Source organism: Geotrypetes seraphini, chromosome 3 (assembly GCF_902459505.1).
Source record: "Geotrypetes seraphini chromosome 3, aGeoSer1.1, whole genome shotgun sequence".
Classification (NCBI taxonomy): Eukaryota; Metazoa; Chordata; class Amphibia; order Gymnophiona; family Dermophiidae; genus Geotrypetes; species Geotrypetes seraphini.
In genome coordinates, this window is record NC_047086.1 from 93830315 (window position 1) to 93846839 (window position 16525).

A 16525-nucleotide genomic window follows, 5' to 3' on the forward strand; every position below is an offset into this window, starting at 1 on the left:
CCAAGCAGACTTCCTGGGACATCAAGCCATGTTGTGGTATAAATTACTATCTGGATATATGAATAAAAAACCAAAAAATGGTCTAAGAGACATTTGGAACATTGAGATTAAGCAGCAAATTTCTGCATCTCAATGGCCACAAATTTGGTTTTGGAGAATGAGATGTACAGTGTCTGCATCTATGAGGCAAACTTGGTTTTTTTTGTTGCATAGAGCATTTTGGACCCCTGTTTGTTTACAAAAGTTAGATTGCTCTAAGTCTAATAGATGCTGGCACTGTAATCTGGAAGCGGGGACACTGGATCATTTACATTATTATTGTCCCTGTATTAGGATATTTTGGAATTCAATTTGGACTCAAGTAAATTGTCTATTAGAAAACCATGTTGCACTTTCCTATGATACTATTCTGTTCGGCATGTCTATGAGGAAAAAAAGTCAAATATCATCACATAATAACATACTTTTATTAATCATGACAGGGGTTGCCATTCAGCATATTACCAATAATTGGAAAATTTATACTAATCTCAATTATACATTTTGGTGGAATTCGCTATGTCATATTTTTTAAAATGGAAAGAGCAATTGCTATGCAGAAAGGGAATTATAATAATTATATAAAGATCTGGGGGCCGTTGGAAAGATGTTGTAATGAGTAAACATAATTTTCCTTAGATAGATAGATATACACATAGAGGGGGGTGGGGGTTGTTATGGAATTTTTACTAAATAATGTGATTATAATATATTTAAGATATGTTTGATTGCACTAATTGAGGAAGGGTGGGTGGGAAGGGTTATAATTTTTGTTTTTAGGATTATATGAGAAAGAATTTCAAGTGTTATATTGTAGTTATTAATGACATATTCCTGTACACTTGCTGTAAGACTTTAAAATGAATAAATAATTTATTTAAAAAAAAAAAAGTTTGTTGTACACGCAATGTCAAGTACTTCAAAGCGTATAACAGTTTAAAAATAGGAGACAAAAATAAAAACACGCTCCAGGGAGGGTGTTTTCCCCTATAACAGACTCCGGAAGAGCGTTCCAGTTTTCTACCATCCACAGTAACCATTATCTCTTCATCTCTCTAAGAGATCATCACTTTACAAATTAACAAATACCCCCCTCCCCCTTTATGAAGCTGCGTTAGGTTTTTTTTAAAATTGTAGGCCACGGCAGTAAAAGCTCTGGTGCTCAAAGAATTCCTATGAGCATCGGAACTAATATTGTTATGACTGGTGATAAAAAAAGCCTAATGCAGCTTCATAAAAGGGGGCCAAAGGGGGTGGGGGAATAAAACATAAATAGAAAATAATATAATACCATTTTATTGGACTAATACATTTTTCAATTAGCTTTCAGAGATCAGAACCTCTTTTCTCAGGTCAGTAAATATATTGCTGTTACAGTAACCTGTCCTGATCTGAAGAAGGAGGTTTTGGTCTCTGAATTAGTCAAAAATGTATTACAATTAGTCCAATAAAAGGATCACCTTATTTCCATTTTATATTTCTAAATATTTATCAACACAGTTACAATACTACTTTATCCTAAAGCAAAAAAAAATAAATAGAAATGTTTTTTTCTACCTTTGTCTTCTCTGGTTTCTGCTTTTCTCATCTTCTTGTCACCTTCTTCCTTCCATCCACTGTCTGCCCTTTCTCTGCCTCTTCTATATGGCATCTTCTCTCCTTCCATGCCCCTTCCAGAAACTTCTCCCTTCCATCTCTCCCTTCACCCCATTGGTCTGGCATCCATCTTCTTCCCTTCCCTCCCCTTCTCCAATGGTCTGGCATCTCTCTCTTCTCCTTCACTTCCCTCTTCCCACACCCCCATGGCCTAGCATTTTACTCTCTCTCCTCTCCCTTCCCTTTTCTTCCCTCATCTTCCTTCTCAGTTTATTTTCTGCATCTGACTAGATTAAGTTCTTACTACCCTGTCATCAATTTCCCTTTTCACTGTCTACCTATAGCTTGTCACCTCTTTCCCTCACCCCCTCCAGTATTTCACTAACTCAATCCTCTTCCGCCCATCATGTGCCCTTTTTTATTTATCCCCTCCTTCCATCATGTGCCATCTTTCTCTACCCCTTCCATCCAACATCTTCTCTCTCTCTCCACCAGTGTTCCCTCTAAGCGGGCGGGTGTTGTGAGCAAACTTTTTTCACTGTGAGCTAAAAATATCGGGCGCCAGCAAGTTATGAGCCAAATAAATATGTTGCTTTCTACCACAGAACTTCCTTACGTTTGTATGGAATCTATCCCCTTTCAACTTTAGAGAGTGCCCTCTCGTTCTCCCTGCCTTAGCTACTAAGTCTATTCCCTTCAGTACCTTGAATGTTTCTATCATGTCCCCTCTCAATCTCCTCTGCTCAAGGGAGAAGAGGCCGAGTTTCTCTAATCTTTCGCTGTACGGCAACTCCTCCAGCCCCTTAACCATTTTAGTTGCTCTTCTCTGGATCCTTTCGAGTAGTACCGTGTCCTTCTTAAAGTACCAGTGCTGGACGCAGTACTCCAGGTGAGGGCGTACCATGGCCCGGTACAGCAGCATGATAACCTTCTCTGTCTCTCAGTCCAGCATCTGCCCCTTCCATTCACTGTCTGTCTTTCCCTGCCATCTCTCCTCCTGCCCCCCCCCCCCCCCCCCAATTTGGTCTAGCATCCATCATCTTCCTTCTGTTCCCCTCATGGTCTGGCATCTCTATCCTTCCCTCCCCCCTGTGGTTTTTAGCATATCTCTCTTCTCATTTCCTCCACTCAGATCTGATCATTCTCTGCTCTCTCTTCCCTTTTCTTCTCTGGTCTTCCTTCTCTATTTTCTGCCTCCATCTAAATTAAATTCTTTCTTACTATTTAGTCCCGTTTCCCTCTTTTCACTGTGTCTACACACAGCTTGTCACCCCTTTCCCTCACCCCTCCATTATCTTACTATTTTCTTCCCCCTTTATTTATCTCCTCCTTCCATCCAGTATGTGTTCTTTCCCCACTTCCATTCAGCATCTGCTCTCCCTTCTCAACTGACATCCATCTGCCTTCTGCTCTCTCTCCCTTCTTCTCACTTCCATCATCTGTCCCCTTCTCTCTCTCTCTCATCTCCTGCATTCCATCATCTGCCCCTTCTCTCTCTCTCTCTCTCTCCCCCCCCCCAACTTCCATCATCTGCCCCCCTTCCCCTCACCTTTGTGGGTCACTTTCTTTCCCCTGAGGGTGGCTCATGTCACAGGGGAAGCTTTGGCCGAGCAGAACCGCTTGATTGACAGTGGAACTTACTTGATTGATGTCGATGCTGGGGCCCGTTGCCGTTAGAAGGAAAAAAAAAAAGGTGGAAAAAAGGAACCTGTAAAGGCGAGAGGAAGGGAAACCTCCAGGACAGCTGCTTTTTGCCCTCCTTCAGCGGCCCAAGAGTTCAGACCAGCAGCGGCAGCTCTGTATGCTTTTAACTTCGGCACAGAGCTGCCCCTAATCAATAGTTTAGCGCGGTTTCATGAGGCAGCCTCGGGGCCTTTGATAGCCGGCCCGCTTCGATGATGCGATGTGGGCCGGCCTAGCAAAGGCCCCGAGGCTGCCTTATGAAACCGCGCTAAACTATTGATTAGGGGCAGCTCTGTGCCGAAGTTAAAAGCATACACAGCTGCCGCTGCTGGTCTGGAGGTGCGGAGACAAGGCAGGAGGCAAACGCGGTGGAAGGCAGGAGTCCCGGCGAAGGCAGGAGTCCCGGCACAGCGACTGCAACAGGAAGTTGCAAGTCAGCTGACGCCGGCCTTTCGTTGCGGCGGGGACCGAATCCTTCGCGGACCGGCAAGATTTTGTTTGCGGACCGGCGGTTGAAGAACTGTGCTCTACACTGTGTGCGCTGTGACGAGAAACTTGTGCGCTGCGAGGTAATATTTTGTGCGTCAGCGCACCCCAGCGCAGCTTAGCGGGAACACTCTCCACTTCCATTCAGTGTCTGCCCCCTCTCTCCACTTCCATTCAGTGTCTGCTCCACTCTTGTTCTCCTCCCCCACTTCCTGCATCTGCTCCCCTCTTTCTCTCTATCCTTCCCACTTCCATACAGCATCTTCCTTCTCTTTCCCATCTGTACTTCCATCCACCATAGGCTTCTCCTCTACCCTCCCCACTAACATCCAATGTCTGCCCTTTCTCTCTCTCAATCCATCCCTCTCCCATCAGCATCTGCCCCATGTCTCTCCATTCCCCTCATTTCCATCAGCATCTTCCCCCTTTCTTTCCCTCCAACTCAATTCCATCCAGTATCCTTCCCCCTTATATCTCTCTCCCCTTTCCCTGCACGCCAATTCCATCAGCATCTGCCCCTTTCTCTCCCTCCATCACCCTTCCATACCAGTATCCTGTTCCCTTATTTCTCCCTCCACCCCACTTCCTACTCCCTCCACCACCCATTCATACCAGTATACTGCTCGTATTTCTTCACAGAGAGAGTGGTTGATCATTGGAACAAGCTTCCATTGCAGGTGATCGAGGCAGACAGTGTGCCAGACTTTAAGAATAAATGGGATACCCATGTGGGATCCCTATGAGTGTCAAGATAAGGAAATTGGGTCATTAGGGCATAGACAGGGGGTGGATAAGCAGAGTGGGCAGACTTGATGGGCTGTAGCCCTTTTCTGCCATCATCTTCTATGTTTCTATGTTTCTCTCTCCCTCCTCCCAGTTCTCTCTCCCTCCACCACCCTTCCATACAAGTATCCTGCTCCTTTCTCTTTCCCTCCATTCTAATGCCATGCAGCAAGTTCCCATGATGACTGCAGCTGCTGGCTCTGCTCCAGAACAAGTAACGTCAGAGGGGGTGGGCCGGCTGCCAGTCCACTCCTTTCGACGTCACTTACTTGTTCCGGAGCAGAGCCGGCAGGTGCAGTCATCGTAGGACCTTTCTGCACCTCTGCACAGTTACCGGTCCATCCCCTCCGATGTCACTTATTTGTTCCAGAGCAGAGCCAGCAGCCACAGTCATCACAGAACCTTGCTCATCTCCCCACAACTGCCAACTCTGCTCCGGAACAAGTAAGTGACATTGGAGGGGGTGGACTGGCAGCCACGGGGAGATGCAGGAAGGTCCTGCAGCAGAGTATGGCGGGGGAGGTTCCGTACCCGGTATGCCAGCTCTACACCCCCTTAGAGCGTGCACCCAGGGTGGATCGCCCTTGGTACGCCACTGCCCTGAAGTAGTCATTATAATGAAACTTGACCACAATGTATTCTTTAATGTGAATCTATAAAAATCTCTTTTCTAGTTGTATATCTATGAATCATTTATTTGCTTATATTAAGGGTCACACATGATCTGCTTTTTCTTCTGCGGAGGTGAGGGAAGTGATGTTACTGATCCACAGAGGATTGCCTTTGTTTTGTGGTCCCCACTATATTCTGCATGGATAGCTTTTTCCCTTAACGCTGGTGACCTTTGCTATTTACAACTGTCTTATTTTGGTCACACCATCAGAAGAGAGAAATCACTGGAGAAGGACATTGTGTTTGGGAAGATCAAAGGAACCAGGCGAAGAGGGCGACCTGCAGTCAGATGGCTGGACATGTTGAAAACAACCATGGAGATGATGCTGGAGGACCTTTCCGGAGAAGCACAAAAATGATTTCTTTTTAGATCCGCAATTCATCAAGTCACAAGTCGATGCAGTGGTGTAGCGAGGGTGAAAGGTGCCTGGGGCAGTGGTACCCCTCCCCTGTCTTCATCTCCAGCCCCCCCAACTCCTTCCCCGATTCCACCTACCACACGCACATCGCCGTTCCCTTCCACCATACCTCTACTTGTTCACTGCCATGAGCAACAAGAGCTTCAATGTGCTCCTCACGACCACATCATCTCTCCTGCTGATGTCACTTCCTATACATGACACCCAGAAGTGACATCAGCGGGAGAGATGACATGGTCACAAGGAGCATGTTATAGTTGTTGCTTGCAGCACTGAACAACTAGAATTACGGGGAAAGGGAAGGGGGGTGCACATGGCGAGTTGAGGAGTGGGAAGAGACAAGGAAGAGATGAGAAGGAGTGCAACATGATGCCCAGGGCAGACCGCCTCCCCTTACTACGCCACTGAGTCGATGGCACCTAACAACAACAAAACATTTGATTCGATGTATAGAATCAAGGAATTTGGATTTAGCTCACTCTTTTATTGGTAATTCAAAGCAAGTTATATTCAAGTACAGTAGGTATCTACCTTTCCCAGAGGACTGCAATTTATGTGTGTACCTGATGTAATGGAGTGTATTCGACATGCTGAAGATTATAAGGAGCAGGTGGGATTTGAAGCTGGTATCTCTGATTCACAGCCCTCAGTGATGCAGCAGAGGGAAGGCCCTGGCGGAGAAGGCCGCGAAGCAGCCTGTTTTAGTGCCGCCGCCGCTGTTTGAAACAGAGATATGTCGGCCTCGCAGTGAGAGGGTCGTTGGGGTTCTGCTGCACGGGGGGAATGGCTTCGTATTATCGGTTCCAGAAAGATCTCAAGACTTTTTTTTATTTCAGAACTGTTATGACATCTGAAATTCAGTTTGTTTAAGGATGATCTGTAATTTGTTTATTTGTTAACCATTTAAAGCTCTACTTTATAGGGAAGATGTGGCACACAAGAACAAGGCTTAGATTAGATTAGATCTAACGCAGCATAATGAAATTGCTTTTGGGGTTGTGCTGCAGGGGTGATGGGAGGAAGGGATATAAAAATGCTGCACAAGGGGATGAATGAGAGATGATCGTTGTACGTACACACACACACAAAAGAAAAATACATCCCCCGAAAATAAGCACTTTTTGGACCCAAAATTAACATAAGACAGTGTCTTATTTTGGGGGAAACATGGTATTATTCATTAGACAACAGCCAATAAATTTGCCTTAAACAGAATTTTCATCCATTATATGATTGAGGGATGGAAGTTTTATTCTTTTTATTCTTATTATTATGGGAAAAACCTAGGGGTCATGTTAGACCCTTCTTTTTCTCTGTTACAATGCCTTCTTCAAACTTGATTTGGAGACTTAAACCTTTTCAAAGCATCTATAATTTAGTCACTGGTCACTGGTTACTATAATGCTATATATTTAGGGCTGCCTATTGCTAACAGTGCAGAATGCTGCATCCCATATTGGTTCTAGGGCATAGACAGGGGGTGGGTAAGCAGAGTGGGCAGACTTGATGGGCTGTAGCCCTTTTCTGCCGTCATCTTCTATGTTTCTATGTTTCTATGTTCTAGGATCATATATTTTCCATGTTGTTTGCTCTGCAGTGGTTGCTCATTCAATGGCAAATCAAGTTTAAAGTTTTGCTGATGATCTATTGTGCATTAAGTGGCAATGCTCCATTGTGCATATCTACTTTGTTACATATTTATAAGCTCACAAGAGCCCTTCACTCTGCTAAATTTAATCTTCTGGATGTCCCTACAGTACGTCAACTCTGTTTATGTGAAACTCATGCTCATACATTTTCTTTAGCTGGAACCACTCTTTTGTGATAATTAACCATCTGATTTGCAATCTGAAGAATACTTGTTAACTTTCTAAAAAATAAAATAAAAACCTTGAGAAAAAAAAAAAAATCAACAAGCATTTCCACAGCTGGTTTGAACAGATAATGATTTTTCCTCCCCTTTCAACTAAAGGATATGGATCCTGGCAGATGCAGTAATAGCCTCTGACAGTTGTAAGAATGACAATATTATGCTGGTTATTGCTTTTCCATATGTACACCCACCTTGAACTTCAGGTAAGGCAAGGAGAGGAGGAGTGGCCTAATGGTTAGAGATTCTGCTTCAGCTCCATGAGGTTGTGAGTGTAATTCCAGCTTATTCCCTGTGATCTTGGGCTAGATAGTGATGTGAGCCTACCAGGACAGATAGGGAAAATACTTAAGAGTCTATTCAATGCATTGTAAAAGCTCTTTGAGTGAATCTCTTCATGGAAAAGGCAAATAATAATAACGTAACAGGTATTTTAACATTACCTATGATGTGCTGTAGCTCATGAGGCAACTATGTGGATATGGATGTCTGTTAGAGCCAGACACACAGGTGATGGTGATACCCTATGTTGAGGGCTCTACACTGACACATGGGTACTACTGTCACCCATATAATAGGTCCCTGAAACAAACTCTCCTCATCCCTGCAGTCCGTAGAACTATTTTGTAGATGACAACTTCCAGGCACATGGCTGCAGCTCTATTCATCCTGCCCCCTTTAGAACAGGAAGTTGATTGGGAGGGGGGGAACCAGAGAGCCAGCAACTGCATGGATAGAAGCTCTGGCCCCATGCAGTGGAGTATCAAGGGTGAGTGTGCCACTATCCCACCCTATTCTCCATCCTCCTCCTTTCCAACCCCCCCTGTTGCATGTGTGCCCCCTTCCCTACTCCATACTTTTTTAATTTTCCAGGTGCGAGCAACATTATCCCTCTGATGTCACTTCCTAGGCATGGGGACTGGAAGTGACGTCAGAGAGAGGTGACACCAACATGGGCAGCAAGTTTGTAATGCTGCTTGTGCAGGGAAAATTTGAGGTACGAGGGAAGGGAAGGGGCGCCCATGCATGGCAGGAGTGGGGGGCAGGAAGGAACGAAGGGGGGTGGAGAGTAGGATAGGTGCCAACGCCCCTACCAAGACCATGCCCGGGAGCCTGAGCCAATCAGGACCTTAGGCTCCTCCCCGGTGCATCCCATAATGCATCAGGAAGGGGAAGGCAGACCTGCTGGCTGGAGAGAGGAAGCATCCCTCTGGCTGACATCTAAAAAAGGTATTGGTGGGTTCTGGATGGGTTTGAGGGGGTGTTGGGGGCATGCCTTTCAGGGGGGCGGGTTCTGGCTGGAGGGACTAGGCATCCCTTCTGCAGATGATCTTTGGGGTGGGGGGAGTTCCGGCAGGAGGGAGTGGGCATCTCTCCTGCTGGGGGCTGTCTCGGGGGGGGGGGATGTTTCTGCCTCAGCTACTAAACTGATTGCGGCTAAACTGATTGCGGCAGGGAGATTCCCTTGCCACGATCAGCTCAGAGGCAACCCGACCTATACAGAGTCTGGCCCTTAGACCTAGTTTTACATCGTCTAAGGCACAACTTATAAGTTCCGTCCAGGCAGCCTCGTAAAACTTTTTATTATCCCTGCAATATGACTAAGTCTAGGTCGGCTAACGTCCCACCCAAATCCTGCCTTCACTACTCTTTCAAAATTGCCCCTTTCAGCTCTGGGCACACAATGGCATTCAGAGGCCTAAAAAAATCTCTGGATACGTCTAAAAACCCATTTTGATTGTCGGCACTTGGACAACATGTCTTTTAGGTCATCTAAGTGCCAACTCAGGCGAGTTCTTAGAAAGAAATCTGAGCACAGTTTCCTGCATATGCCCCCCTGCCCCTTATCCATGTACCTACAAATGAGGTCATACCCATGTGTTACTTTCTCGCCTCTGAATGGAGAACAAATCTCAGCCTTTATAATTTAGCTCAGGCAACTGCTTAGCTATGTCACACTGTTTATAATATCTACATCCTTTCAGAGGTACCAGATGTAACAAAATATTTTATAACCTAGACATGCCATCAGAAAAATCTCACTCTTTGGCACTATACTCTATCAGGAACAGTACACAGATATTAGACACCATAGATAAATCTGAAGCCTTGAACCCCATTAAACTTTAGTCCCATGGGCCCCTTCAACAATTATGATCAACCTTCCCTCCCTCCCAAACCATGTAGATGGACTATGTATAAACTGTTCACCCTACCTATTGGTGAAAAAACCTCCTGCTGTTTCTTTCAGTTTGTGTGGTTGGGTAGGAGTACTGTATGGCTCCAAAAAAGGGAGGACGGATTGAGACATCCGGGTTTTACTTCTACTGAAAGCAATGGAAATAAAACCCGGATGTCTTAATTTGTCCTCCTTTTTCTAGAGCCATATGGTAACCCTAGATGCAGGGAAGCAGTCTGCCTCAGGTGCAGACCATAGGGGGTAATTCCATGGCTGGTGTCATGATCTGGGAACCTCTAACCCCTTGTAGCAGCGGCAGTCTTCACCACTCATTGCTCCTGCCGGCATTGGACCTTCCCCTCTGCTGGGTCCTGCCTTTGCAGAAACAGGAAGGAGGCAGGACCAGCAGAGATGAAGGCCTGATGCCAGCAAGAGCATTGAGTTTTGAAGGTTGCTGCTGCTGATGTAGAAAGTGAGAGAGAGGTATCCATCCTTTAGAGGGGGTAGAGAAATGCTGCACCCGATTGGTAGTTGTGGAGAGATGGTTAAGGAAGAAAGCTGTCCAATGGGGGGGGGGGGATAATAAGGAGGAAGACCAGGGAAGGGAGAGGAGAGAGATGCCAAACCATGGGGGAGGGAGGGAGGGAAAGGAGGGAAAAGAGATGCCAGAGCATGGAGAGGAAGGGAGAGATTGAAGGAAAGCAGAGGAGAGAGATGCCAGGGCATGGAGGAAGGGAAGAACACAAAGATGCCAGATAATGAGGTAGGGTTTGGTGGGAAGGAAGGAAGAAAAGGAGAAGATAGAAATGTCAGAGCATAGGGGGGGGGGATAGGGAGACAGAGAGAAAAATGGAGAAGGGGTATAGCTGAAATGAATCATGTACTGTGTAAAAGAGAGAAGAGACACAGGATAGACAGTTTAAGGAAGGTGCATAGAAATAAGTAAGATGCTGTATGGAAAGGGGAGAGGGCAGACACCAGATGGGAGAGGGTAGACAGTGGATGGAAGGGGCAGAGAGACAGAGAGAGGGCGGACAGCGGATGAAAGGGGTAAAGAGAGAGAGGGTGGATAGTGGATGGAAGGGGCAAAGAAAGATAGGGCAAATACTGCATGGAAGGGAGAAAGAGGACACACGCTGCATGGAAAGATGAGGAAAGCAAAAACCACAGATGACAAAAGGTAGATAAAGATTTTTTTGGTGCTGTTGCTTAGAACAAATGTTTATAAATTTAAAAAAAAACAAACAATGGAAATAATGTAGTCTTTTTATTGGATTAATTTCAATTTTTTTAAATAACTTTTGGAGACCAAAACACCCTTCCTCAAGTCAGGACAGGATACTAACAGCAGTATACTATACTGACCTGAACAAGGAGGTTTTAGCCTCTGAAAGCTAGTTGAAAAATGTATTAGTCCAATAAAATGGTATTTTATATTTTCCATTTTTTGTTGCTTGGAAATGGACATTGTCAGTTTGTACAGTAAGTTATTTGTGTGTAATATTCTGAAGACTGTTGTTATGCTTTGCACATGAATAATTAGGACTAAAATATCACTGGTATTGAGCTGATGTTTGTTTTTCTGTTTGCAATGCAGAACCCTGCATATTGTACTTTTATTGATGTTCAATCAAAATAAAAGTGGGAACCCCCCCACCACCACCACTACTATAGCCTTAAAATGTTTATTTACAATGCCTTAGAGTAGACCCATAAAATTGCAAAAAATCATCTTTCTGCTTGGAGTGGGGAAGAAAATTTAGACTGTGAAGGGACAGGGATGAAAAATGCAGGGATGGAGGGGATGAAAATGAATCTTTGTTCCCTAGTCATTCTCTAAAGCATACAAATCATTAAGGCTGAGCTGTTCCCTGTGGTTTGAACAGGAAATAATGTGAACGTTGTGACAGTCGCAAAATCTACACGTTTATAGCCATTTAGCTTTTGACACTAAATGCTCTTTGCCATGTGCAAACGTGTTATATATTACATCTTAGCAAATAAGGCTAACTATTACATTGGCCTCAAAGTTATTACGCAATAATAAGAACCATCCGGCCGTTACAAATAAATTATACACCTTTCCAAATTCCAAGGAGCCTTGATGCGATTAAAATTCTGCCTCCAGGCAGGGGAACTCCTCCTACATAATTACACAGGAAGAATCGGCTGCAAATATACCTAGATTGCCAAGAAAAGATGGGGAGAAATTCATTGAGAAAACTCACTTTGCAGCTCAAGCCCAACGCTGCCAACATGCTGTAATGCACTCACATGCCAAAATCTTTCAACAAGACATTGTGTTCGAATAAGCCCTTTAAATATGCAACCTGCCCTTTAAGTATGTAACCTTTAATAGGAAAACAAAGCAGTTAACAGACAAATAAATAAATGAAATCAAACCCCTACCACTAGTAGAAAATAAATTGCCTAAAGAAAGGAAATGGAATAGCCAGGCAGACTGTAATATAAATCTGACAGCTCCTAGCGTTGAATCAGCCAAACAGCAGCACCTCAACAAAGCACCAGTTTCCGAGACTGAGCGCGGAGGGATATATCTCCTCGTTTACCCTTACGCTGGCTCAAAGGGGGAGCTTGCAATAGGGAACGCAAGAATTACACCACCGAAAAAAAAAAAAAAGAATGAGAGAGACAGGGAGCCTCGTGAGCTCATAAGCCCTTGGAATGCAGGGTTCTTTTATTGACAGCTGGCCCAACCAATAAGAGATGGGTTTACCGGGAAATGGGTGGGCCCTATTCTTAGGCAAGCTAGTGTGCAGAGAAGGAAAGGCTCAGTTATCCTTAGCAGAAGAGGTTGGTGTAAATGAGCTGCTGACAGTCAGTGGTGAGGGAGGTAGACTCGGAGATTCCTGGCCACGTAAGTACAATCAGTACATCTTGGGAGATGATGTCTTATTGAAAGGGATCGGCCTAGGCGATCCCGTTTTTTGCTACCTCTGCAAAAAAAAAAATAAAAAAAAATTATATATATATATATTCATTTTCCTGAAATATTTTTTTAACGGAATCTACAATTCCCCACGTTCCTCTCCTTGTAAGACAATCATCTCAAAACTTACCCCAGAAGCCGTTAGAATTCTGCAGTATTTTTCTGTTGTATTTTTGCATTGCCAATTAGGAAGAAAGGCCCTGCAGGAAGAGCCCGTACCGTGGAAATCTGAAACCATTGATATTTCCTTGTCCTTGATTGCACTTTTTTTTTTTCTTAAAGCTAGCATTGCAGTTTTTTGAACACATTTTTGTGCAAAATTTGACTGGACTGACTTTTCTTCCCCCTGATTGCAAGTATTAATATTTTTGGGGGTGATTTAAGAGTTTCTAAGTGAAATGCTTTGTGGTTATTTTTTTGTTTAATTTGTGCACAGCATTTGGTATCACAGAAGGTCCAACGCCATCTACAGTTAAAACCTCTGCAACTTTTTTTTTTTTGTTACATATTACAGTATGCAGCTGTAAATCCGGACAAAGTGCTAAGCTTTTTTTTTTTTTTTTTTTTTCCTCTTTTTATATGTATATAGTCTGATTTTCTTGACACTCTAAAAGCACAAAGAAAAAAAAAAGAACAGTTGGATCTATTCTTGGTTCGCCTGCCTTTTTTTTTTTTTTTCTCTCCTTGTTCCATTCGTTTGCTGCAGCAGCTGCTGCTCCTTGAGGTCAACCGGACTAAACCCTCAACATTTTAGTTCTGGAACTTATTTCTTAACAATTTTGAACTGCATCTTTCAATCTTGCCAAACACCAGCACCCTGCTTAGTAATCGGAAAATCTCGAAGAATTCCCATCTGTGATATTGTTACACGGGACCCTCTGCCTCGCATGCGGTTCATATTTTCCCCCCTTTTCTGCAGACAATAGAGGCGCTGCTGTTTTAACTAGACTTCTCCCAAACCCTGGGCTCTGCACAAAGACACCTCTCTGGACTTGTGGTGATCACCGGTTATCCCCGCTGGAGTTCTGTGGCTCTCCCATCCTCATGAACATACAAAGGTCGAACCCCATTACTATAACACGTTATGGGAGATCACGGAACAAAACGCAGGATTTTGAAGAGTTGCTGTCTTTGAGGTCCACCGAGCCGAGCCAGAGCTTCAGCCCCAACCTCGGTTCCCCAAGCCCGCCAGAGACTCCCAACTCATCGCATTGCGTTTCCTGTATTGGAAAATACTTATTGTTAGAGCCTCTGGAAGGAGACCACGTTTTCCGTGCCGTGCATTTGCACAGTGGAGAAGAGCTTGTGTGCAAGGTAAATCGTTGTCCTCTGTTTTGTTGTTATTTTGCAAAAAATATATATGTTATTTCCTCACAAGAAAGGCCATTGCATTAAAAAATGTCTATTCATAATAAGTTTTCGTTATGCATTAGATCAGATCAACAGATCAGATCATAGAGAACCGAGTTTTAGATATGTATTTTTTATAATTATTATTTTTAGTTAGACACTATCGATGTTACGTAAAAGATCAAGACGTTATGGTATAGTCTGGGTCTGAGCTTCCTATTGTTTCTCAAAATAGAACAGGGAATCCCTTGCTAATTTTTAAGCTGCTGACGACTTGCTGTTGCAGCCATTGTTCTTCGAAACGTGCAGGTGTACAGACAGCTTTGCTCATTTTTAAAGCAGGAAGGCATTGAGGTCAGCATACGGTGCACTGATCCCCGGCCCTCTCTCTTTCTCTCTCTGTCACACGTACACACGCTACCCTCCTCCCAGGAAATAATTTGAAAACTGTCTTTGTGTCCTTTGTCACAAGAGCAGACTGCAGGTTTACAGCATGCAGACTTACAGACTTTGAATTAAAAAAAAAAACTGACGGTAGGGATCATTGCCTGCACTTTTGTCAGAACGGCCGCACTGTACAAATAATGTTTTAGAATATCTTTTGCCTTAAACTGCTTGTTTCTCTGCTGGTCTGAGTAGTCGAGTTTAATCTGTCACCAGAAAACGATGGTTCTTGTGCATTTCATTTAAACGATTTGAGCAATGCTTTCTTTGATGCTGGTTAGGTCATATCAATTTTGTTTGCAGCTATTTTAAAAGTTGAGTTCAAAGAAAAATGTACATGCTGCCACCATGGCTTATGAATGAGTCATGTAATATGCCCCCCCCCCCCCCTTCTCCAATGTGTGTGGTTGCAACCACACCCTTGTTTAATATCCCTTGGTTTTGATCATTGCCTTTCCCTAACCTATTCAGTTTTCCTCCCCTCCCCCTCCTGATAATGCTAGCTGCAGATTTTATGTAAACAGGGTGCCTTTATTTTTAGCTTCTGTGTCTCTTTTTTTTTTTTTCTTTTTCCTACTATTTCTATTAAAATTTGCAAGTGTTATCATCCTCCATTATCCCCCCCCCCCCCTCCTTCTTTAACTTGGAGAAATTCTGTTTTGCTGTCAAGGACAAATAAGCCTAAGTAATTTGATTTTGTTTTCTGCTACAAAGATGACTTCTTAAAACTACCAGCCAGGGTTTTCATAATATACCCTCCTCCTCCTCTAACTGCCTTTATTTTTTTATTCTTGAATAGGCAGCAAGCAGGACAATAACAGGCAGCCCTGACGTTTCCTTGATCACCATCCATGAGCTCATGTCCCATTCACTTTCACTTGGGACAAAGTAGGACTTTTCCTAAAAGACTGACACAGAGACATACCGGTTCTTTTGCAAAGCGGCGCTGCTGAGCCGCCAAGCTTTCATATTGGGAAAACATTAGGCCTCAGCTTCATTAATGTAAAACAGTTGCACCCAAAAAAAAAAACATAACTAGTACCCAAACCAGTTAATATGCATATCTCAATGGAACTATACAGTCCTGCCGTGAGCTCCGGAAAGATTGCTATTTTTTGCCACTCAGGGGTGTGGTAGAGGGTGGCACCCACCATGAAGCAGGGCGTCCACATCCCGTACCCAGACCAGCCCCAACATGAGCCCCTTGTTCATTGGGGTACATCAACTCTCTTCCGCGGTGACAGTCCTCCACTGTTATCATCAATCTCTTGTCCATCTGGTTCAACCTGTGACTTGGGTAGGCCCACCACCAACCCAGGGTAGTACTGAGGACTTGCCCCAGGCATCCCCAATGACTGGCTGTAGCCTAGCTGTCAGTTTCTCACAACACTCTTTCCAGCCCTTTCTGTAGATCAATGTTACGAGCAAGGTAGTATTGATGCCCCTGTATAAGACTCTGGTAAGACCTCATTTAGACTATTGTGTACAATTCTGGAGACCGCACCTTCAAAAAGATATAAACAGGATGGAGTTGGTCTAGAGCAGGGGTGTCAAACTGAATCACATGACTAAGTCGTGGGCCGAATTTTTTATTAAGATACTTAGGGGTCCTTTTATTAAGGTATGCTAACCGATTTAGCGTGCGCTAAATGCGCACCTTAATAAAAGGACCCCTTAATCTTAGTTGACGTATAGGGTCACAACCTCTCCAACCTCTCTTTTAGGACCTAGTTTATGCCTACTGTCTAACACCAGCTCTGGCAGGATTCACATTTCAAATCTGACATATTGTAATCACAAAACAGAAAATAAAATTATTTTTTTCTACCTTTTGTTTTCTGGTCATTTTTCAAATCATGTTGTGGTCCCAAGCTCTGGTTGTCTTCTGATAACTCACTTGCCAGGGTCTCCTTCTTTCTCCATGCTAACCATTTATCTTCCATCTCTGTCCTCTTCTGTTTCCCTTCCCTCCCCCCCGAGGTCTGGCATCTTTCCTTTTTTCTCATCACCTCCCTCTTTCTTTCATGCTTTCCTCCTTTTGTTACACTTAGTGA

The 16525-nt window shown here is 44.0% G+C and overlaps 1 protein-coding gene across 2 annotated transcripts in view; it reads left to right on the plus strand.

Moving 5' to 3' along the window:
- The first annotated feature begins 12535 nt into the window (after nucleotides 1–12535).
- TRIB2 (tribbles pseudokinase 2) overlaps nucleotides 12536–16525 on the plus strand; it is a 66214-nt gene continuing 62224 nt past the window's right edge. The window contains exon 1 of one of the 2 annotated variants that reach the window (XM_033939729.1): nucleotides 12536–12605. Coding sequence is in view for 1 of the 2 variants with exons in the window: in XM_033939726.1 (XP_033795617.1) it covers nucleotides 13722–13991 (270 nt within the window). In the remaining variant the exon portion in view is untranslated. Of the gene's footprint in view, nucleotides 12606–13375; nucleotides 13992–16525 lie in introns of those variants that run through there. The other variant, XM_033939726.1, reaches the window with a different exon arrangement.